Source organism: Mytilus trossulus, chromosome 6 (assembly GCF_036588685.1).
Source record: "Mytilus trossulus isolate FHL-02 chromosome 6, PNRI_Mtr1.1.1.hap1, whole genome shotgun sequence".
In the NCBI taxonomy this organism is placed as follows: domain Eukaryota; kingdom Metazoa; phylum Mollusca; class Bivalvia; order Mytilida; family Mytilidae; genus Mytilus; species Mytilus trossulus.
In genome coordinates this window covers 51,203,260-51,228,381 of record NC_086378.1, presented here as the reverse complement: position 1 = coordinate 51,228,381, position 25,122 = coordinate 51,203,260, and the positions used below count along the sequence as shown (strand labels likewise).

Here is a 25,122-nt window from a genome sequence, read left to right as displayed (position 1 = left end):
AGACAAATATAATAGACTATAATACTTTTTAATATAAATTATTCTAAAAGTTGACAGGAACGTATGTAACGTGAAACATCTAAAGGTCTGGGTAACCAGTGATAACATAAGGTGGAGGACATTCTGGTCGACTACAGCATTTTCCCGCTGGTGCTGGGTTCCAGTGGCAAACTTTTGGAAGCTCCCATTTAGGACATCTGAAATGGAATAAAAGTTGATACTATATCTGTAACAATTTTGTATTATACATGTATTCATATATATATAATATGTAGTGCTATATCAAGTTTTCTAAATAAGCTACCCCGTAATATCTGTCCTAATAGAATCATTCTTGCAGATTAAAAGTGTCATTTAAAAGCTATGCACAATCTTCCAACAAGTTTTCTCTGCAATTTCAAAAAGATTTGTAAGTGATTAACCTTGAACTTTGGGCATTCCCAAGGGAACCAATTCTTGTCGGCTGGTTTATTATTGATATGAGGCCGACAACTTAGTTTATGAGCTTCTTTTAAAGAATGAAAAGAAGTTAGTATTATCCTTCAATTTTCGCTTTATTGATGGTGTATTCAGACTAAAGAACTCACAAATTAGTGACAATGTTGAACACATCTATCCTGCATAAGATGAGATAAAATCTTTAACAACTACAGTACAGTCTGTTTCATATCGTGCCTTAATTTTCCATGTTTAGTGGACCGTGAAATTCAAATAAATTCTCTAATTTTTGGCATTAAAATTAGAATGATCTTATCAAAGGGAACATGTATACTAAGTTTCAAGTTGATTGGACTTTTACTTTATCAAAAACTACCTTGACCAAAAACTTTAACCTGAAATTTGCACTATTATTTTCTATGTTCAGTGAACCATTAAATTGGGGTCAAAACTCTAATTTGGCATTAAAATTAGAAACATCATATCATAGGGCACATGTATACTAAGTTTCAAGTTGATTGAACTTCAACTTCATCAAAAACTACCTTGACCAAAAACTTTAACCTGAAGCGGGACAGATGGATGAACAGACGGACGAACGGACGAACAGACGAAGGGACGCAAAGATCAGAAAACATAATGCCCCTCTACTATAGTAGCAGGGGCATTAACATGTCATCCTCACTATTGTTAACTTTACATTTCTGTGTAGAGACATTCTAGCAGTGCCTGTAAAAGATACATCATTCCAGAGCTTGCATTTTCTAGATAGAGGGTTAAAATTTGTGCTTACAATGAAGCTAAAATATCAAGAATTTCAATTCCAGTTGAAGTCATCCCTTCAAAAATTTGACTTATGGTATCAAGAGTTGGTTGACCCTTGTAGAATATATGTTTCACGAATTATGACAAAAATTTCAATTATTGTTACCTCAATAACACCCTCTTCCTCTAATGTGACCTACCAAAGAAGACTTATCACCGGTTGTGTACTAACATGAGTGACACGACAGATGTCACATGTTAAGCAGAATCTGCTAACACTTTAAGAACACCCGAGTTTAAACTGGTTTGTAGTGAGCTCTTCTTGCTCAGCCTTTGGTTTCTATGTAATGTTTTATATATTGTAGTTTGTCTTGATCATGTTTGCTCTTTCTCTTTGCAAGAACAATAACCATAACATAGTTTTGATTCAACTGCCATTGTTGAGTCTTGTATAGACCACAGGAGTCACAAGGGTTGCAAATTATAAGCCTTGGATGTTTTGGGAGTTTTCACAACTACTGGTGGACGTTACTTCTCCCAGGGTATCACCAGCAAGTAGTGGTGACATGATATATCATTGATATAATGTTATTTTTTTCCATAAATTTTCTGTTAATATATCAATTTTCAATCACCCAAAACACTACAAGTTATTTTACTCCTAGGCAAATATGGCCGTAGTTTTTTATTTTTATTTTAGCTTTAAAATTCTCTTACTGGATCATGTTTGATTTTGGCATTCCAAGTGTTTGATTTCAGCTCCCTGATTTGTCTTGTGTGGATGTAATCTGAGTTTAGGGTAACAGAAGCCTCAGCTATCTTTCATTAGTTTTAGAAGCTGTCATTCTTTCTCGAAAAATGTTTAGTACAGGTATGTGATAATGTAATAGTGACATTATTACAATGTTTTATGTATAAATTATACATTAAAGTTATCATTCTTAATGTAGATACTCTTAATGAACGTGTACTGTAGCAACTATATATACTAACTGTTTTATCTAGTTTTCATAATTCCCTTACTTTTTTCTTCTGAGAACCTTGTTAAGGATGTTCGCTTGTCATATTTTGGAATTTTAGTCTGATTTTCAGAATCCTCTAGCTGTTTTTAATCATTTGAATGCCTTAACATATTCTGTCCACTAACCACCATTTTTCTTTTAATAAATCTTTTACATGTAGAATTAGAAGTCATCTATAAAAGTCTTATAATTTTTTTGTTATTTTCTAATAGTTTTTTGAGAACTTAAACTTGTCAATGATAAAGCTATGAAAAGTCAAGACAGAACATTTTCCCACCAAAATTTCAATGGCTAATATTTTGAAAACAAGCAAACTGACCTATATTTTTTTCACTCTTTTTGGTTACTTTATTACAAGCCTATCAGTATATGTGTGTGTTATGAAAAGCTTGTTATCTTGAAACTGAGTATAGTTTTAGGGATATAGAATACATCTTATTTCTGGTCTTTATCTTCATTATAAAAGTAATTATTTATTAGCTATCAAATGTAATTAAACTTCTCATATATAAAATATTATCACACTGAACTTGCAACTAGCTACAATGTATAAATGAAAGTTTCTGATTTTAAAAATATACTTACATTCTTATACTCAAAACACCAAATAATTGGTTTGTTCGTTTAATTTTTTTTATTCAACAATATAATTACACCAGTTGTTAACAATTAACTCCACTGAAATAGCTATCTCAGTGATTTCATCAATAAAATGAGTTAAATCATGTAAAGTTGAATAGAAAAAAAGTTTGCTGTTAACAAATAACTTTATTTAAAAACAACAATTGATGAAATTTATGCATCTGGATATCCTGTAATGACATATGGTTTTGGACAAGTTGGTTGTCTACAACATTTTCCTGGTTTTGCTGGAAGCCATGTACACACATCAGGCAAATGCCATACTGGACATCTAAAATAAAGAAAACATATCAAAATAATAGCTCTTATACTTTCTCCAACTAGAGGTGACAAGGAGCTTGCATAATTCACTTACTGTGGATTCATTTATTTTATTGATATTTTATTTTGTGATTTAACATACATTCCTGAAAAAAATTTACATCGTTAATTCAGGAATTATTGTGCTGTTTTTATTAATACAAATAATGCAACTGGCCAGAAAGTATCACAACAACCTGCATTCTGCTATCTGATACATATATCTGTTCGCATTATCTGATACATTTATCTGTTTGCAGCTTTAAATAAATAACCTTGCATTTCTGTTAATTTTTTAGAACAAATCACAATAATAAACGCACTCAATAATTTGTGTATTTACAATACTTCTATTGAAAAATTTTAGTTATGATTTTGCAGTAACCATGAAATCCATAAAAATTGGTATCCAACAAGTAATAATGAATCCACAGTATGTTTTTATGATACAATATAATAGACTTCAACTGTAAAATGTTTGTAAACTTACAAAGATTTCTTTAGACATCTTGTTCAAAGCTATCGTTGTCTTTAAGAAAATGAACCAATTAAAGCAACAAAACTTATCACTAAATTACCGAAGCAATTAGATTATTAAACATTCTTCAAAATCTTCATGAAAAGTGATATTTCTATCTTGATAAAATGGCAGTATTTTGAATCAATTTTAAAGTGAACTAATTATATTGGACTAATAGGTTCTATAATTTCACCTCAATAATCTTAGCTAATATGATTTCCACAAACATTTCTTAAAATTGTACACATTTACTAAATCAAAAGCGTGATGTGCTGGGAAAAGCATTTGCCCTACATCTTACAGAAAGTGTCAAAATCTAAATTGTTTCTTTTAAACTGTTTCCATAAAAAATACTGGGCTTTGTAAATCAGTCAAGTTATGATATATCTTAATACCAGGTGGAAAGAAACACTATATATACTTGTTGCCAATCCACAAACACAATAAGGTGAACAAATAGGATACTCCAATTAAATTAACAAAAGGTATTTTGATATTTAAACAAGTGAGGCCTGTATTATTCATTCAAACAGAAAAAAAATTTAGCAAAAAATTAACAGTGTAAACCTAGATTTGTTTAAGCTTAATCGATTTATGACTAGTTAACAGTGGTAAACTGATGTTGCTTTTATATGGTCTGCTTTAAACTGGTAATAAGACTGATCAAGTTAAGGCAAGGGTGCTGATTTTTTATGAATCATTCCTTTTGAAAATGGAGCCCGTGTAATGTAGCCTTTAGCAAAGCAAATTTTCTAATGCTTCATAAAATTTACTTAAAAGTCAAGCAAACACCTTCTTTTACTGGATCTTGAAAGAACTATAGAATGATATGTGTGTACTCTGTTTTGACAGGGGACTCTTAAGACACGGGTTATGTTCTTCTCATATATGTTATGATGGTATGATACTAAACCCCTAACGGGAAGGATTGTGCCTGATGGTCATATGATGAAATCATAATCTTTCAGTCAGTTAAATCGAAGTCTGGAGTTGGCATGTCAGTTAACTGCTAGTAGTCTGTTGTAATTTATGTATTATTGTCATTTTGTTTATTTTCTTTGGTTACATCTTCTGACATCAGACTCGGACTTCTCTTGAACTGAATTTCAATGTGTGTATTGTTATTTGTTTACTTTTCTACATTGGTTAGAGGTGTAGGGGGAGGGTTGAGATCTCACAACCATGTTTAACCCCGCCGCATTTTTGCGCCTGTCCCAAGTCAGGAGCCTCTGGCCTTTGATAGTCTTGTATTATTTTAATTTTAGTTTCTTGTGTACAATTTGGAAATAAGTGTGGCATTCATTATCACTGAACTAGTAAATATTTGTATATGGGCCAGCTGAAGGACGCCTCCTGGTGTGGGAATTTCTGGCTACATTGAAGACCTGTTTGTGACCTTCTGCTGTTGTTTTTTTATTTGGTCGGGTTGTTTTCTCTTTGACACATTCCCCATTTCCATTCTCAATTTTACTTCTATCATGTATATTAAGGATCTTGCTGTTATTGTTTATTTTTGCATTTTGGTATGTCATGTCACATACTATATGAATATTGGAAATAAAGATTTGAATTGATAATAAACAAAATGTCAATACATTACAATAAAAGCAAATGCTTTTAAAAAATATCAGGAAACTTCTTTTTACAACTTCTCCAGGCAAATTCAACCTAGATGGATTTTGCAATAACTTTTAGGTCTCTTCACTAGTTTTGGTACTAAAACAGACTTGGGTTTAGCATTTTTGATGAAGATGATTCTAGAGAAGTGTTTCAGACACACACAACCTACTTAGTGTCATCAATTTTTTTTATAGCATTGGATTGTTCCCACTTCTAATGGACATTTCTTCAAGATTATAATCAGCTAAGTAGTCAGTGTTTCTGAACTGACATAATTAATAACAAAAATTGAGAATGGAAACAGGAAATATGTCTTTTGATCGCAAAAAGCTTCTGTCCAAGTTCCCTACAATTCAATAATGGTTCCACAGTTGATTTATAACCTGTATCTATTGTTTAATGCCAAAAAACCAACCCCATATTAATAAGCCGATTTATTAGTAGGAAAATTGATGCAAGCTTGACAAAAAGTTGTTAAAAAAAAGCATTACATTTAAAAGGCACACTCAAAGCCAAAAAAATTAAGAGAGGACAATGTGCCCCAATATACATAATATATCAATCACTACTCAAAGAGATAGAAACACAAAATATCAAGCAATGTATAAATTCAAGACAACGAAAGCCAGGACAGCATTAACTTATAAATTAAAAGCTTAATAATAAATGCTGCATTAACATAAAACAAAATCTTTTTATAATTTTGAAGCAAGGATTAAAAAGCCAAAAGTAAGCATATATTTGTTGCCAAAATAAAAAAGCAAAAAATTCAAGCCGTATGAAATTTGTTTTTTTACAAACCTTTTAATAAATTTCCATGTATGGTGGCATCTTAAAATCACGCGATTCATTGCTTGATATACTGTCGCGACCATTTCCTTAAGGACTAAGGACTTTATAATGTTTACACATAAGATCTGAATAAAATATTTCTTTACAAATTCCTTAGGAATTAAGAAATTAGAAATTATACTTTTGTATTTGATTTCAGTTTATTTACTCATAAGTTAAATAGTTCCCATCTTTTTCTTTGATAAAAGGAAATAGATAAGTTTTAATTTTTGTTAGAAATTTGCACTAGCATGTCACCAATGTAAAAAAGCTCTTATCAACTTAAACTTAAATATAGATTGATTGATAAACTGATTGGTGTTTATGCCACTTGCAGCACTATTGTGCTATTTTGTAGTGGAAAGTTTTTATTGCTGGAGGCAGCCGATTGCCTAGAAAAAACAGCCCCCCCCCCCTCTTAAATAAAAAATAAATAAAACCAAACTGTCTTACATACTAAGGAACAGTTTCAGTTACCATGTTACTTCACTTAATTTTATTCAGACAAGAAACCCTTCTTTTTTGAATAACTGCTATAATAATCTTAAATTTAAAGAAATTACTGTTTTGTTAGATATAAAATTATCAGAAATTACTTGCCAAGATGGTTAAAAATACTGGATATAATATGAATGCATTTTTATTTTCAATGAACATATTTGTAGCACAAACTCTTTTTGTTATTGCCGATTTTTTTGTGCATTGCTAAGTTATCAGCCAGGATTTAATCTTTTAGCTTTTCAAGGACAATAGGTACCTGTTTCAGAAAAAGTAAGAGCAAGTGACCATCAATGTATAACACATGGCTAATCATAGAGGTATTTTAAAGTTTTTTGATAATGTAGGTGACATTATAAAATTGCCTCTATAGATGGGCATCGAGTTTTCAAAGTGCCTTCCCTGGGTCCTTAGCTGGATTTGAACATTTGAAATCTCAAAAAAGAAGACAATACATGACAATATGTAACTTTTCACATAAAGTCTATTTTCCCAATTATACCTTTCCATAGATTCACCTGCATTTATTTATAATGGTAGACCTGTTATTTCCATCTATTTAGCAGATAAACTTTTTACTCAGATAGATTAATCAATGAGTGATAGATTTCTCTTAGAAGATATTTAAATATCTCAGTGAAAAAAACCACACAGAGAACAATACCTGTTGTATTTGTTAGATGAGACAATAGAACTGCCAAAAGTTTAAATGGACAGGTAACTATCAGGTCAATCTATGGAAAGGTATAACTGAGTTTGCAATAAATATGATTCACAGTGATTTTGGCCATTAATCCTAATTTGAATTTTATGCTAACAAGAATGTGTGCAAAGTATGCGAAGGTTGAATCACAGTATCATTTGCTATGTTCAATGGGTTGTTAAATTAAGGTCAAAACTTTTATTTGGCATTAAAATTAGAAATATCATATTATAGGGAACATGTTTACTAAGTTTCATGTTGACTGTACTTCAACTCCACCATAACTACCTTGACAAAAAACTTTAACCTGAAGCAGAAGAACAGATAAACGGACCAGAAAACATAATGCCCATAAATTGGGCATAAAAATAGGGGCCATGGGCCATATCAAATTTACTCCTTTTTCTTAGCAAACATTACTTACTTTTCTTTACATTGGTATTGACCAGCCTTGGCATCATTACAGACACAGCTAAACTGACAACCATCAGACCAGGTTTCATCCTGCCTATATTCCTTTCCACCATAATTACATACAGCTGAAAGTAATGATTTTTTTAAAATTGCAATGTAATAGATTATTTTTACCAATATCATATTGTGCAAGTACACTATATACTTTAGAGACAACAATTTTAGACCATTTTTAACTTGAATGATGACATTTATAGATGTCTAAAATATTAAAAAAAACATGAATCAGCCAGTAAATATTCTGAAATGTAATTTATCATTTAAACATTAACAACTGCTGTTCATTTTTCTGAATTTTTGTAAAATTTCATGCTCTTAATGATAATTTATATGTATCTGCTTAAATTATAGAGAACAGATATTTGATGTGTTTTATCTTTTGATTTTACCATTTGATTATGGACTTTTCGTTGTGAATTTTCCTCGGAGTTCAGTACTTTTGTGATTTTACTTTATACTCCATCTGACTTCTTCAAATTCTTCCAAGGCTTGAGACGCCAAAATTAATTGACAAGGATTTTCAATTTTCCTTTAAAGGTAAGTAATTCTCTCCTAGCCTTCAAGCTTTTACCACCAGTAAAAACTAGCCACCATCATTTAGCCAAGAGTGTGGTCAAGTAGGGTGAAACAGTAACAATCAATCAATTTATAAATATATTGTTAAAAGAAAACTCACGTTCACCAACTCCAATGACAACATGAGGACAGCACTCTCCAGGAGATTTCACTAGCTGCCAGTTTGCTGGAAGATTTTTATATTTTGGACATCTGCAATCAAAAGTAGATTCAATAATTTTGTATTTGAAATTCCTTCTTAGATATTTTTTAATTTTTTTTGTGAGTGGTTCTATGGTTACATACTGTTTGGTTCCATTTACAAGATACAATTTGTCAAATTCAAAATTAAGTGCATATGGAAGCAGTAGAATTAGCAATATTATTCTGCATTTAGGTTTGCAATTCATGTTTTGATATTCTTTAAATGTGAATGGCTCATAAATTTCTGAACAAACTGGATAAAATAAAGATGCATAGAATTTCTTTTACTATATACAAGGTTCACAAAATTTGCAAATGTGTCACATAAACCACATGAAATTACACATCTCCAAATGTAAAATCTTTACCTTTGGCAAATGAATAGGAAACTGGTGTACCTTAGTTTGATTATTATTGCAGTCATACCTACCTTCATTTCAAAATTACTTTAATGCAAAACATTTACTTACACATCTACACATTTGTAGAGACCATTGTCACAGGTACAGTTCTTGTCACAGCCATCCTTCCACTGAGCACTATGTTGGTAAGAAACTCCATTAAATGTACAACCTTTAGCTGCAATACAATCATAAGATATAGTTAATTGTCAAAAGTACTTCAAATTTTCGTAATTTTCAGGAATAATATTAAAGACAAACTATTAATTTTTCCTAATGTTTGATACTATTGATTTTGACTTGATTTATATGTAATTGTTATCTAAAAGAAAGACACATGGTTTATATGTAATTGTTATCTAAAAGACACATGACTTATATGTAACCTAAAAGACACATAATTTATATGTAATCTAAAAGACACATGATTTATATGTAATCTAAAAGACACATGATTTATATGTAATCTAAAAGACACATGACTTATATGTAACCTAAAAGACACATGATTTATATGTAATCTAAAAGACACATGATTTATATGTAATCTAAAAGACACATGATTTATATGTAATCTAAAAGACACATGATTTATATGTAATCTAAAAGACACATGATTTATATGTAATTGTTATATTAAAGACTCATGATTTACAAGGGCAGATCCAGCCATTTTAAAAAGGGGTGGTTCTCAACCTGGAACAAAAGGAGGGTTCCAACTATATGTCCCCATACAAATGCATTGATTGTCCAAAAAAGGGGGTTCCAATCCCCGAAACCCTCTCCCTGGATCTGCTACTGATTTACATGTTAGGTAAAAGAGTCATCATTTAATGTTAAATAAAAGATTCATCATTTAATGTTAAGTAAAAGATTCATCATTTAATGTTAAGTAAAAGATTCATCATTTAATGTTGAGTAAAAGATTCATCATTTAATGTTAAGAAAAAGATTCATCATTTAATGTTAAGTAAAAGACTCATTACATAAAGTTGAAGTTAAGGACTCAGGTAAGTAAAGAAATCAAAATGGAAGTATATAGGTTTTTTAATCTTAAGTAAATGAAAGTTGATGGTGTATAGTAAAATTATAAAACTGATTTTAAAATTACTATTGAAAGTTAACTTACGTGTTGGTGTTGTTCTTACTTGTCCTGCAAGTATAAACACAGATAGATAATTTGATACTAAATTAAATTACCTAAAAGTAAAATCTCTATATATGCTTATCAGTTAATCATATTTATACTAAATGTTAAGAAAGGATTATTGATTCATATATTGTAATTTGCATAATTCTTCATCCACTTCCTTTGAAAAGAATGCATACTTGGAAATATCTTCAGCAAGACACGAATTTCTCAAAAAGTGAAATAATCTGCCATTCCAACAACACATAGAGACACATGCATACATGGATGGTTTCCTGCTTTCAAGATCAATTATAGTTTGATGAAAATTATCCATAATCAATGAGTAGTTAAATTTCAAAATATCAGCAAACAGGAAGCGGACGTACTGCAGATAAAGCAGGCAGTGTTGAAACAAAAGGAAAATCAGCATAGCGGAACGAAGCATTGATCTGTAACTTGTCATGATAGACTCACATATAAATAATCAGTGCAAAATATGAAGGTGTAAAGAAAAAAAAAGGCTGTGTTTAAACTGTGTTTTTTTAACAATTTTCAAAGTCCAAAGTGGTAATTTAGGCTCAAATCAGCAGCAGAACAAAATTCAAACTCTATCTGTAACACTTCATGGTTAATTCATATACACTGAATCAGTCACTGTCTGAGTTAAGAATAAAAGTCTGTATAAATGTGAATTTCAATAATTTATCAAAATCCAAAGTCGGTAATTTCAGCAAAAAATTAACACAGCAGAATAAGAAACTTAAACTTGATCTGTAATTCAACATGGTAAACTCACATACAAGCAATCAGCCAATATATATATCTGGAGATGATTAGACAAGAATTGAGTATAATGGTTTGTTGCAGAATGATCAAATGATGGAATAATGGAATAACAAAATAATGGATTGACAGAAAGTATATAAAAATGATTACCTGGACAACGGTCACATGTCTTTTGACAATTGTCTTCAGCCCAAATTTTGTATGCTTCATTTGTACATATAACATCTTTCTGGGAGCTACAAATTGCAGCTTGTTTGTCCTCACATCTATTTGAACTTACAGTTGAATGTAGTTCATAACCTGTAAGAATAGTTGTCTACAATCAGACTCATGAAAAACAAATGTTAATTATTTTGAAATGCATGAAATGATAACGTATGTATAAAATGAAGAAACAATATAAATTTCCAATAGCAAAATGCAGTTCTGTTTGGTGTGATTCAAGACAATAATATAGGGTTATTGCATGAATATTGGGGAATATTGTCCCGAGTAGAATTTTATATTGCACGAGCTTGCGAGTGCAATATATGTTCTACGAGGGACAATATTCCCCAATATTCATGCAATAACCCTTTTATTGTATAGCAATATAATATTTGAAAGTAAAAACTTAAGATTTTGTCGTTGATGACGTCATGAATTTTGACGATTTATTGCACTAGTGCAATATTAGAATTTATTGCACGCTAAATTTTGGTTACTTTCTGTGTGAAATATTATATTGCTATAAAATAATATTAGTTACACAGTGTGCAATTGTCCTAATACAAGAATTTATCGGGTCAATAAAATTCATATCAGGTGAGGCAAAGCCAAACCCGATATGAATTTTATTGACCCGATAAATTCAGTATTAGGACAATTGAACACTGTGAAACGAATTTATCCTGATTTTGTTATATTACATATTATTATATTCAAATTAAAAATAAGGACAATATCAACCAAATATATATTAGATATTTAATCTAAAACTGTGAAAAATTAGAAATATAAGGACTATAAAGCAACTCATTTTAAAAATAATAAATTAAATTATTAGGTCAATGGTATAAGGGAGATAATCCCAATTGACATAATAAATAAGGGTGGTAATTTGTATTGACGTAATAAAAAATTGTACTGAAATTAATTAGGACAATATCAGCCAATCAAATTGCGAGAAATAACTCTTAATCAGAATAAAATCAGTTGCATGTGTTGCATTACCTACTTATAACTTGAGGCGTTTGCAAAGAAGAAGTGGGTGTCAAAGACATTTAAAAGCGCTTACATAATTAAATCATGTGTCAAGCTGATGACTTATTGTTAAGAACTGTTTTTATGTAGATTTGGAGAAATTTGTGAAGAAAATATTTAAACAAATTAATTTTTTTTAACATTGAAAAATTTCAAGTATCAGTTAAAAAGGATGTAAAAGTCAGACAGTATTCCTTTATTTGTCTTTATAAATATTACTTTTACTGTTTAGTCTGTTCTTGGTGGTATCCAATTGATGTGAAACTGTACAAAAAAATCCGTATCTACCTACCCAACAATACAATGCAACATCAATCACAGAACTTTTAAAGACAAATCCTTCTATCCAGACTATTTATATAGCTAAAAATATTATCATAATCATGATAATCAAATTCTTCCATTACTGTTAACAGTAGTAATGCAACTATATTTCTACCTCTACGTTTTAATTTATATTTGTACTGAGATCTGAAAACAACTCACTTTTACCTGAATTTCACTTACCTTATTTTATGTATATTAAATTAATCATGATAATATTTCACAATTAAGATCTTTAGAATAACTTCTGTTTTACTTTCATATGTTTCAAACTCTGCAAATTTATCAAAATTATCAATAAATCTGTGTGAACTCCTGGCTTTATCTAGTGTGACCCCACCCTATTAATTATTTTTGTAACATGTCTTTTACAAATTGTATTTATTGAATATTGTATATATTGTAAATATTGTACATAATATTGTATATTTCTCTATACCTTGCCAAAATGATGGTTTATTGAGAATAAAGATATATATATACATTATAATTATCTTTTTCAAAATAATGATTTTTACTTGAATATTTCAGGATATTATTTTCAATGACATATGTGAAATATTTTCCCTTTAAATGCACATTTTATTATCCAATTTAGTTTTAAATTCAAATATACTATTGTTTTATCATAGTATTTGTAATGATTAAGTTTTTTTTTAATAACTATTCAATATTTAACTACCCAGATATAATTTCACGGCAAAGGAAAAAATTTCCCAAGGAAATAATTTCCTCCGGATAAAAAATAACAACAACTGCTGTGACTAACAATTGATTTTTTTTCCATATGCATTCCTCTTTGATTCTTCTTTCCGACAACTAATAAACACATACACGTTTATGTTGGTTTTTTTTTTAATAAAAACAATTGCACACCTTGTACATTGCTAAAGATACATTAAATTTTTATGACATGATATGAATGATTGATGATTTTCGTACTTTCTTCAAGGTGGTACCTAACACTACAGGGAGATAACTCTGTAAAGTCAGCTAAACGTTTTAGTTACGTTGTGTTGTAAAAGGAATATTAAGCTTCTCAATGATCAAAATTGTTGTTTGTGAAACTGCTATATAACCAGTGTAATTTTTCTGACAAAACAATTGGTGCAAAATTTTTGAAATTTTCATATTTTTGTTAAAGGGTCAAAGTAAGTACTTTGACAAAATTTTATGAAAATTAAACGAGCCAAATTAATTTTAGTGCAAGTGTTGGGTACCACCTTAATGATTTGTAAAAATATCTATACAATTAAGAACCTACGACAGAGATTGACTCTTAAGTCCATACATGTAGAAAATTAAGCAATTTAGTATAGTATGATAATTCGATTGGCTCATCTTGCTGTCGAGTATCCAGATTCTGATTGGTTTCTTGTTGTTAGATTGCTGTATACTTGACTCTCTTTTCATTCAAATTTTTAATCCAATTCTGGAACATGTCATTTATCTTGGCAAATTAACTATAAAAACTATTATTACTCTCGGGCTCCGTCAGCTCAAAGAGGAATAACTCTCATTAACGTTTCCAGTTCGTGGAAACCGCGACCTCATAAACTGCTGACGGCATAGTACTGTCGCTCTTGTATATGCGCATAAACAATAGAGGGATTTGTCTTTAAAGGATTGCCTAATGAGATAAAAAAAAAAATAAGATGTGGTATGATTGCCAATGAAACAACTCTCCACAAGAGACCAAATGACACAGAAATTAAAAACTAAAGGTTACCATACGGCCTTCAACAATGAGCAAAGCCCATACCACATAGTAGTTTTTACTCACATAATCCACATTGTCTCGGACAATTATCAAGAGCCCATGAATGAAATATTCCAGTGCAGGCATCGTCTCCAAAGTCGGCACAGTTATCTAACTTGTCAACACATGTAGGATCAGTAAAAGGATCTACTGTTGTAGTTGGAGCAGCACTACAATCTGGAAAAACAAAAAGGTTACAGCTCAACATCAGGCAAATAAGTAATATAATCAATTTTAAAGGTGGATAATTTTTGGGGTTATGCTTTTTAAAACTGTTATTGAACTTAAGACTGAAGTTCATAAAAAACCCAATATGGAATATCATAATAGCTCTGATAAGCAGTTAAAATCTAAGTAAGATGTATAGCCAAAGTTTCCTCACTTGAAGGTATCAGTATGGAACGAAAGGCTATTGTAACCTTGTTACACATATATACTCTTTGGTCATTAGACTTACCTTGTTTTCAAAATTCCAATAGGGAACATACTTTATATAATTGTATAAATAAACCAATTTTTCTTCAGTTCTTAATTTTTCCTTTCAACTACATGGCTGACATTATATTTGTATTTCCTTTTCAATCATTGAAAAGATGTTATAGATAATTGTCCTTGGAAACGTCATGACATCACAAAACTTTAACGTCACAATAACATGACGTCATAATACTTTTGTATGAATGAAAGTTAAATTATATAAACTTTGATCAAGTAAAGTCATTCCTTTTAAAATGGTCTAATTGTATTTAGTTTTTGAATCCATTGTGCCTCAAAATATCTCCTGTAATTTGCGGATTTATCGTAAATTTGTTGCAGAACCTGAACTGTGATGTCCTCTTTACAATGATCCTCTTGGTTAAAATGTTACACCACAGCTGTATCTCTATCATGTCTGATGTCTGCAAGATGCTCTTTTATTCTGTTGTTGAGCGATCTTTCTGTTTCTCCAACATAGACATAGACTAGTGGTTACATTAGACTCACAACAGACATTAAGGAAAGTTCTGCAAAAATTATCTTATTAAGACTTACCACAGAAGTTGCAGTAATGATTGCAATTACGTTTAGCCCATGGTTTATATGCGCCTTCACAGGCAGATTTTCCGTAAGATTTACAGTTGTCTAGTGCATCATTACACCAAGAACATGAGGGACGTGTTGGTAATGCAGTCGTTGTTGTTGGTGGGATTAATGTGACTGGTGGCTTGTGACAAACTGGTCTGGCACAACAGTCACGGTCAGATTTTTTAAGTTCACAGAAGGATGGCAGTGATGTATAGGTTGGACATCTGTAAAATAATCAGTAAAAATCATAGACCAGTATTACCATCAATCAAAAAAAGGTTGAATTTGGTCTTAGGATTTGATTTCATTTTTAAATGTGGTCATGTTACAAATTTTATCCCAAAATAGTTTTGATTTAACTAGAAATACAAAATAACTTCTTCTCATCCATAATCAATTTACACAGTTATGATAAATAGATTATGGATTATATGTTTTGTAACCTCAGTTTATTGAAACTAATAGATATGAACAAGGAAACATTAAATTATGGTGTTAACGCAGCACCACCAAATATATTGGCTTGATTCTATAATGTATTCTGATGAAGAAATTGATTTTACTTAGCAGTAAGGTATTTCAAATAGGTCCATTTAAGAACCTAGTGGTGGTCTATTTTATATTCTATGTTACAAGTTGAAAATCAAAGCTTAATTTTGGGACAAAAAGCCATTTTCAGTCTTTTGTCATTAGTTTTTCTGCTCAACAACAATCTCCTCATAGAAACAAACATCAACCTTAGCAGATGAGTTATTTCACAATTAATCAAGAGGAAATAATTATCAAATTGTAATCTACTATATTTGTCTGAATGGTTTAACACTAGTAATTTTTTAGTACCTTTATAGCTTGCTGTTTGGTGTGAGCCAAGGCTCTGTGATGAAGACTGTACTTTGACCTATAATGGTTTACTTTTACAAATTGTGACTTTAATGGAGAGTTGTCTCATTAGCACTCATACCACATCTTCTTATATCTATATTCATGATATTTGAAGTTCGCATTAGAGATAAAATTTAAATGAGCATGCTTAGATAAATAAGTTAAAATTTGTATTCAACAGAACACTGAATCTTATTCATGCAAGAGTCATACATTATTTTGATCCTTAAAAATATTTGTTTCATTGTCATGGAAACAAGTAAACATGATTTGTTTTATTGTCATGGAAACAAGTAAACATGATTTGTTTTATTGTCATGGAAACAAGTAAACATGATTTGTTACCTTGGAGTACAACTGAAGGCTCCCCTACTAGCATCGTCACATCTACAGTCGAAGTCACATCCGTCACTCCATTGTTGGCCTTGCTTGTAAATCTTTCCTTTGTATATACAAACTAAAAACAAAATGATTTAATTTCTTATTAGATACATGATTTACAGTTCTGAATATTTAATTGAATTAAAGATAAATATATAAACAAACATACTGTGGAATCATTGTATTTTTGTGTGTTACTATCACATTTTTCAGGATCAGGGAAAATTTTCGTGGATATTTGATTTTTTGTATTTAAACAACATCTGTATCTGCCTATGGGAAATTTGTATCCCCTATAAAATTGAGAATGGAAATAGGGAAATACCCATCAAATTCATGACATAAAGCTTATGGGAAATTTGTATCTCCTATAAAATTGAGAATGGAAATAGGGAAATACCCATTAAATTCATGACATAAAGCTTATGGGAAATTTGTATCCCCTATAAAATTGAGAATGGAAATGAGAATGGAAATGAGGAATATACCTATTTGATAAATTTAACATAAAGCTTATGGGATTTTTGTATCCCCTATAAAATTGAGAATGGAAATTGGAAAATACCCATTAAATTCATGACATAAAGCTTATGGGAAATTTGTATCCCCTATACCTATATAATTCATGACATAAAGTATCCCACAAATAATAACTAATCCACAATATACATCTAGAGTTATATTACAGTCTTCAAGAGTAGAAGAGTGTATGCCATATGTACAGCTCTTAATGTCTTTTTCAGAATTTTGTTCATTTGAATTTTTGACCCCATATTCTATCATTGCTTAAGAAAGAGGCTAATGGGGAATTCTTTAAAAACACGATAACATGATATTTTTTTTTATCTAATTACATTTTAATAAAAGTTAGTTTGTATGAATCCTTAATTTTATCAATGAAGACAGTAAAAGTCTCATGGAACTCAAATACTGGTGAAAACAATGTCATTTGATGAATTCCTGGGGTTATTTGAAAAGCCGGAAGGTATTGAAAAAATGATGGGCGAGCTAAGAAATACTGGTCATTGGATAGCTATGAAGATGTGTTGTCACTATAAGCAATGTTTGATCTTACTTTTGTACAATTGTATCACAATGGGTTAAATTACTAAGCAAACACGATCTGCTGAATGAAAAATTTCCACAGGTGAATTTCCTAACTAAAGACATTCTGCCCATTTTAAATATTCTATGGGTGAATTTGCTGAAAAAAACAAGTTCTTTGATAAATGTTTTTTCAATTCTTATTATGAAATCTTAGATTGATAAATGTTTTTTCAATTCTTATTATGAAATCTTAGATTGATAAATGTTTTTTCAATTCTTATTATGAAATCTTACCATTTCTTCCACCACTTTGACTTTGATAGTTACCACCCACTAATGTACTAGAGAAGTTGTAGTTTGGACCAAATCCAGTGTAACCATTTGGCAGTGTTCCGATGATGGTATATTTGGTCTGTGTTTGCAGTGGGTTGACTACCTTACCATTGTCCAATTGACATCTAGGCTGGTTACAACATTGTCCATCAACTCTTGATAGGTAACATTTGTTTGATGGTAAGTTGTTATATACAGGGCATCTGTAATATGTTCATTTGAGAAATTAATTGTTAAAAAACAGTGAATATTAAAGGCCTAAACAAAAATACCTGTATTTCTGCTTTTCCTAATTTTAACTAAGTGCCTACCCTAAAGATTTTCTTGTAATTTTTAAAAAGCACTTTTAACATGTTTAAATCAGACTGTGTACCATTTGAACCAGCTAACAAATTTCCCACCTTCAACTCTTTTTTTTATACCTAAGGCTTCTCAAAGTGATATCTTTGTTTTTGGGGTAAAAATATTCTTCAGAAAATTCAACCATTCAAGGATTTATCATGTTATTACTTATTTCTAATTTAATAACAATGTATCATTCTTCAAAAAGTCAAGTTATATAAAAAGGTCAGAAAATATTAAAATATATCTTGTTAGAATAAAAGACAACCATAGGCTATAAAGTATTTAATGTTTCAATAAAAATTATGAGGTCTAATTCTGATAATAAAATTCAAATTTTTCATGATTTTTGTTCACCAACATATCAAAGGTATAAATTGCATCATATCTTATTTAATGAATCTGTTTGATGTCCAAGTATATCTAATTTCCATTTGTCATTGATATCTGTATTAAATACTGTAACTGTGGATTCATTATTATTTGTTTAATACCAATTGTCATGGTTGTGTGGAAACAGGTGAACCGCTATTCAAATGTTCAATGAAATACAAATTTTCCTTCAGATTGTATACAGACTTTGGCAAAACTACGAAAAATTACATATACACAAAAAGGCAAGTTTTCTGCAATCCATAGAAATTGGTAGCCACAAAAATAAATGAATCAATAGTATTAACAAACTAATTTTCTCATGTAATTAGTTTCGTGAGAAGAAAAATAACACACAAATTATTTTAAAATATGTCTTACTTTGATCTTCTGTTATATTAAACAATTAAATTAGAGAACTGCCAAAATAAGTGGTCTCAAAGCCTGCGAGTATTAAAGACTAAACATGTAAAAAAAGTTGGTTTACAGTACAAGCAAAATTGCCAATAATGAGGGCAAATGTAAACACTTACAAAGGATCACAGTAGTAGTATCCAGTCTTTCCATCCATACACTGACAACTGAATTCACATCCATCTTTCCAGGTTTCCCCTTGGTTATACACCAAGTATTTCTCTGCTTTACCATCGGCTGCTTTCTGGTGGAAAATACATTGACCTGATAATATAATATACATAATTATCATCTGGGATGAAGACTGGTGGAATATACATTGACCTGATAATATAATACTGTAAATTCAGAAATTATTGCGTGCATTTATTATTGCGATTTTGTCATTTTACACTTGAATGCGATTTTAATTTTTACGATTTTGAAAAAAGTCATGCTTAATTCAGTTAAAATATTACAAAATGCGAGTTTTAATTATTGCGTTTACAACTCAGTCGCATTATTCACAATAATAAAAACCTCGCAATAATTTCTGAATTTACAGTATACATAATTATTATCTGGGATGAAGACTGGTGGAATATACATTGACCTGATAATATAATATACATAATTATAATTTGACATCAAGACAAACTTTCTGCAGACTTTTTTAATCAAATAGAAAATGGTAAATATTGAACAAAATTACAATAATCATAAATGGTTTGGTTTTGTTGAAAATAGTGCAGGACCAACATATAACGTTACATTTACCTTCTTCTCCAATGTACTAACCTCTAACTTGAGAGAATTGTTGTTGAAGGATAGGGAAGCCATTTCCTGGTAAATCAGGTGTTTGTGTTGGTTTTGGGGTTCCAACCATAATGATGCCTGGTCTATTAGTGATCAATCCAAATGAATTGGTTGGTGCTGCAGTAGCTAGGATTTCACTTGGTGGTTGATATGATACCCCAGGAATGTCACATTTTACATTGGCACAGCACTGACCAGGTATGGATATTTTCTGACAATAGCTTGGTAGTGGATTAGGAAGTTGTGGACATCTGTGAACAAAAATAAACATCAAATGAGGTCAACCATCTTGGAAGTTTCTTTTACAATTATTTTCTTATTTTCTATATTATTTGGCCAATTGGCAGCAATGAATTATAAAATTGAGAATGGAAATGGGGAATGTGTCAAAGAGACAACAACCTGACCATAGAGACGACAACAGCAGAAGGTCACCAATAGGTCTTCAATGTAGCCAAATTCCCAAACCCAGAGGCATCCTTAGAAATATCAGACTCAATCCTTCCCGATAGGGGTTAAGTATCGTTTGTATACATTTCATCACAATACGAAATTCATCTAGTACTTAAGAATACTTGCACATTTTGAATTTTGAATATTTAATTATAATTGAATGCATGTAGTGTCACACAGGCACATGATTAGAGGATATTTTCTGTATACTTACTTTGATACACAATTATATTGTCCCTTGGATGCATCAGCACATGTACACACATAATCACATCCATCATCCCAAGACTGTCCTTGTTTATACACAACATTCTTATATACACATGCTCCAAATCCTACAAACAAAAAATATCAATTTAATTTACAACAAAAAACTTCCAAAGTTGTAAAAAATGTATAATAAAAACTGAATATTACAAATAACATTTTCCTCCTACTCCCAGTGTAAATTGATCCTTGGTGTCTATGATAATTAAGACTGAATATAACATTACATTTTCCTCCTACTCCCAGTGTAAATTGATCCTGATTGCCTATGGTAATTAAAACTGAATATAACATTACATTTTCCTCCTACTCCCAGTGTAAATTGATCCTTGGTGTCTATGATAATTAAAAATGAATATAACATTACATTTACCTCCTACTTCAGTGTAAATTGATCCTTGGTGTCTATGATAATTAAAAATGAATATAACATTACATTTACCTCCTACTCCCAGTGTAAATTGATCCTTGGTGTCTATGATAATTAAGACTGAATATAACATTACATTTACTTCCTGATACTCCCAGTGTAAATTGATCCTGATTGCCTATGGTAATTAAAACTGAATATAACATTACATTTACCTCCTACTCCCAGTGTAAATTGATCCTTGGTGTCTATGATAATTAAAAATGAATATTACATTACATTTACCTCCTTCTCAAGTGTAAATTGATTCTGGTTGTCTATGATAATTAAAACTGATATAACATTACATTTACCTCCTACTCCAGTGAATACTGATCCTTGTGGTTTTTGCCAATTGTTACCAGATATAACACTGTATTGTCCCACTGGAATGATGTTCAGTTTGCCTGGTTGTGGTGTTACATTAGATGATCCATTGTAAGTGTTATAGTATGGGTTCAATGGAATGTTGGTGCCCGTAGCAACACATCTTGGAATATAACAACATCTGTTAACAGGATCTCTGACCAATGTACATTGAGATGGAAGTTGCTGGAACAGTTTACATCTGAAAAAAGCATTTAATCATAATAAGATTTAAAACTTGATAAAAAAAATAATTGAAGTCTAATTTTAGGTACCATAACACAAGTAAGCACTGTATATTGCTTGATATCAACACAAGTTATTTAATTTCATTATAATGATCAAGAGATATTAAATTCTTTCATGTTGTTGAACTTCTTTCTCTAATATGATTGATATTATCTTTGTGTTAAATAGAAAAGTCTGTGACTCTTAGATTTAGTCTTTTGCACATACCAATATGGTGTCATATGTCCTGGCCTGGAGTCAAATTTTAAAATCAGACATTTAAAAAAAAACCACAGGAATAATTCAACAATAATCAAAATGTTTACTTGGCTTGACATTGGTAGATGTTCATGGTGGCATTTTCACATGTGCAGTGAAGGTCACAGCCATCATCCCAGCTTGATCCCTGAGCATGTATGGTCCTGTCTTTGTAAACACACATATCTGAATTAAAAAAAAAACAACAACATTATATTCAAGAAAATTGGCAATCAAGACAGATTAGGTCAAGGTTGACTGCAACTGCCTTGAGCAGGGTTTTAACTCATAATCCCAGTGTTGACACACTAGTGACCACTCTACTTGGATTACTCAGTCACAAAACCTCATATGAGTTAAATAGTATAAGTTTATTATTATAAAGAGCAATAAGTTTTAAATGCCAAAGTGAATTAAGATGAGAAATAACTCCACTTGGAAAAGTCAACCTTCATTATTGTAAATTCAGACATTATTATGTGCACTTATAATTGTGATCTTTAGACACAAGTTAGAGGTAAATTATTATTTCAGGAAAATCAGCTTTCCCCATTTCCATTCTTAATTTTATAATTATCAAATATTAGAATGCAAGTTCTTATTAAAGCAAATATTAACCAGTCGCCTTAAAAACAAATTGCAATAATTTTCTGAATTTACAATACATGATACTAGAAAGGTCAAACTTCCATTACATCACTTTATACAATTTTTAAATACATAAAAATCAATGGGAAATCTATATACTTCAAAATAATTACCTAATGGTTTAGGTTTGTTTGGTGCAATTATTGGTCCTAGGTTGTTGTAAATGGAAGGTGTGGTTTTGGGTTGTACTGTCTGACTTGGATCACATTTAGGTTTCCTGCAGCATGTATCACTTGGATCTTGTTCGTAGTGGCAGTAGGCAGGTAGATTGTAGTATTGTGGGCATCTGGAATAATAAATATTCATAGAATATTGTGTCATTGATTACCAACTTTAAAGTAACTATTCTTTTTTTATTATTCTTTTTTTTTAATCTTGACTTTTAAAGAAAGATTTTAAAGATAGATGTCTGTGTAAACTCCTTAATTCAAAGATTAGATAAAAGCTAAGTGGTTACACCACTGGAACCTGGTTTTGAAAGTAATAAAAAAAAAAGAGTCTTTTATTTTACAAAAATTAAGATATATATGAATATTTTGATATAAGTCATCTAATTTTTCTTGCTATATGACCTTTCACCTTACCTGTAATCACACTTGTAACGACCTCTAAGAGCATCAATACATTGGCATGTATAATCGCATCCATCGTCCCATCTCTGTCCCTGACTGTATATTTTACTTTTGTAGGCACAATAACCTGAGGATACATACAATTTGGCATTAAAATTAGAAAGATCATAACATAGGGAACATGTTTACTAAGTTTCAAGTTGATCGGAATCAAAAACTGCCTTGACCAAAAACTTTAACCTGAAGCTGTACAAATGGATGGACTAACAGACAAATGAACAAACAGATGCACAGACCAGAAAACATAATTCCAATAAATGGGGCATAAAAATATTAATTAGAATTGGAATCATGGAATATACATGGAAGTTCTCAAATGGAGTCCAGACACATATGCAGCTGTCTTTTTGCTTCTCAATCATATCAATTAAGAGTAAAGGGTAAAAACTGTGCTAAAAAAATCAGTCATTTAATGTTAAATAAACTACTGGGATCTATGTACGTTACAGACATTTTCAATGTGAAGAGAAATTTTGCACTTAAAATATTTTTTTCTTCAGCTTTGTTATTATATAAGTATAATGAAATAAGCTATCAAAATTTGACATTTTCAACTGTATCTTACCGAACTTTAATGTTCGAAATAACCTTAAAGATGAAGTAAGCCATTAAAATATCAAGTTTAAATCAAATTTGATGTCTACGAAGCCCTGAAAATTGTACCTGTTCCATTTCCAGCGAATTGGTTATAGAGAGGATTGTTTGGTGCTAGAGTTCCTTCCCCTGTTAGACCTCCCTTTACTGGAGTAGGTACAATAATCATTTGTTTGGGAGTAGTTGGTGGTGTTCCTGATCCGGTGTATCTTGCAGTACTTGGGAAAATGTTACATTGTGGTACAGTACAACATGGATCATTATTGTCGGCAACCAATGAGCATGTTGAAGGTATGTTGTTGAATATTGGACATCTATCAAATTATAAAAAACATCAATCAAGGTGACAGTTAAACAATTCTATATCAATTCCTTTATTTGAGATTTCAGAGAATTGCAGTTAATTTCATGTTTCGTAAAGCAAAATATTTTAATTATTTCGTTTTGCTATATAAGCCAATCACCTTTCTGTGTTCATTGTTAAATTGATTACAAAGATGGGTTTGAAATTTCTGAAACGGTAAATTCTAGCACTGCATTACGAGAATTAGGTTATTTTCCCTATTTGAGACAGTTTATTTTTCCACACTTTTAAAGAATTTGAAAATTTGGACAAAATAATTTTCAACATAAGTTGCAACTGTTTCCCTTATGATTTTTAGTTGGTATTTGGGTAAATTTTTCATTGTTCTCACTGGGAAAAATGCAAACAAAACTTATTTGTCTGTGTTTTTAAAGTTGTAAAGAGAGTAAAAATGATATCTGACATCCTAATTGAGTTTCAACAATGAAAAAACCTACAAATCAGCATAAAAAGGACACAAATTCATTGGAAACTATTAATCAGCTATAAAATTATAGAAAAATAAATATTGTCACTACAATATGTATCATATACAAATAAAAAAAAAATTTCAAACATTGAAAGTAATTATGATTTAGCATTGATGAAAGCTGAAGGTTCCAATAAATTTTCAATATAATTAAAATATACATGTAAAAAGTGATATTTTCATTAATATCATACCTCTGTGTACAACTGTAGAGACCTGTGGTGACATCATCACATCGGCAACGTTTGTCACATCCATCTACCCATGTCTGTCCTTGTCTGTAATACACTCCATTGTACACACAATATCCTAAAATATACACATACATACACTTCATTGTACACACAATATCCTAAAATATACACATACATACACTTCATTGTACACACAATATCCTAAAATATACACATACATACACTCCAGTGTACACACAATATCCTAACATACACATACATACACTCCATTGTACACACAATATCCTAAAATATACACATACATACACTCCATTGTTCACACAATATCCTAAAATATACACATACATACACTCCATTGTACACACAATATCCTAAAATATACACATACATACA

General features: G+C 30.6%; 1 protein-coding gene across 1 annotated transcript in view; it reads right to left on the bottom strand.

Annotated features, from left to right (window-relative positions):
- Positions 1–14: 14 nt before the first annotated feature.
- The window catches only part of LOC134722782 (uncharacterized), a 69,315-nt gene continuing 44,207 nt past the window's right edge, over positions 15–25,122 (bottom strand). The window contains exons 57-75 of the mRNA XM_063586410.1: positions 24,730–24,844; positions 23,772–24,016; positions 23,061–23,175; positions 22,590–22,762; positions 21,897–22,014; positions 21,291–21,544; positions 20,515–20,635; positions 19,830–20,098; positions 19,172–19,316; positions 17,886–18,127; positions 16,509–16,620; positions 15,249–15,505; positions 14,241–14,393; positions 11,042–11,191; positions 10,103–10,126; positions 9,043–9,151; positions 8,490–8,581; positions 7,764–7,878; positions 15–197 (exon numbers count right to left, since the gene is read on the bottom strand). Coding sequence (XP_063442480.1) covers positions 80–197; positions 7,764–7,878; positions 8,490–8,581; positions 9,043–9,151; positions 10,103–10,126; positions 11,042–11,191; positions 14,241–14,393; positions 15,249–15,505; positions 16,509–16,620; positions 17,886–18,127; positions 19,172–19,316; positions 19,830–20,098; positions 20,515–20,635; positions 21,291–21,544; positions 21,897–22,014; positions 22,590–22,762; positions 23,061–23,175; positions 23,772–24,016; positions 24,730–24,844 — 2,927 coding nt within the window. The 3' untranslated portion in view covers positions 15–79. The remainder of the gene's footprint in view (positions 198–7,763; positions 7,879–8,489; positions 8,582–9,042; positions 9,152–10,102; positions 10,127–11,041; positions 11,192–14,240; positions 14,394–15,248; positions 15,506–16,508; positions 16,621–17,885; positions 18,128–19,171; positions 19,317–19,829; positions 20,099–20,514; positions 20,636–21,290; positions 21,545–21,896; positions 22,015–22,589; positions 22,763–23,060; positions 23,176–23,771; positions 24,017–24,729; positions 24,845–25,122) is intronic.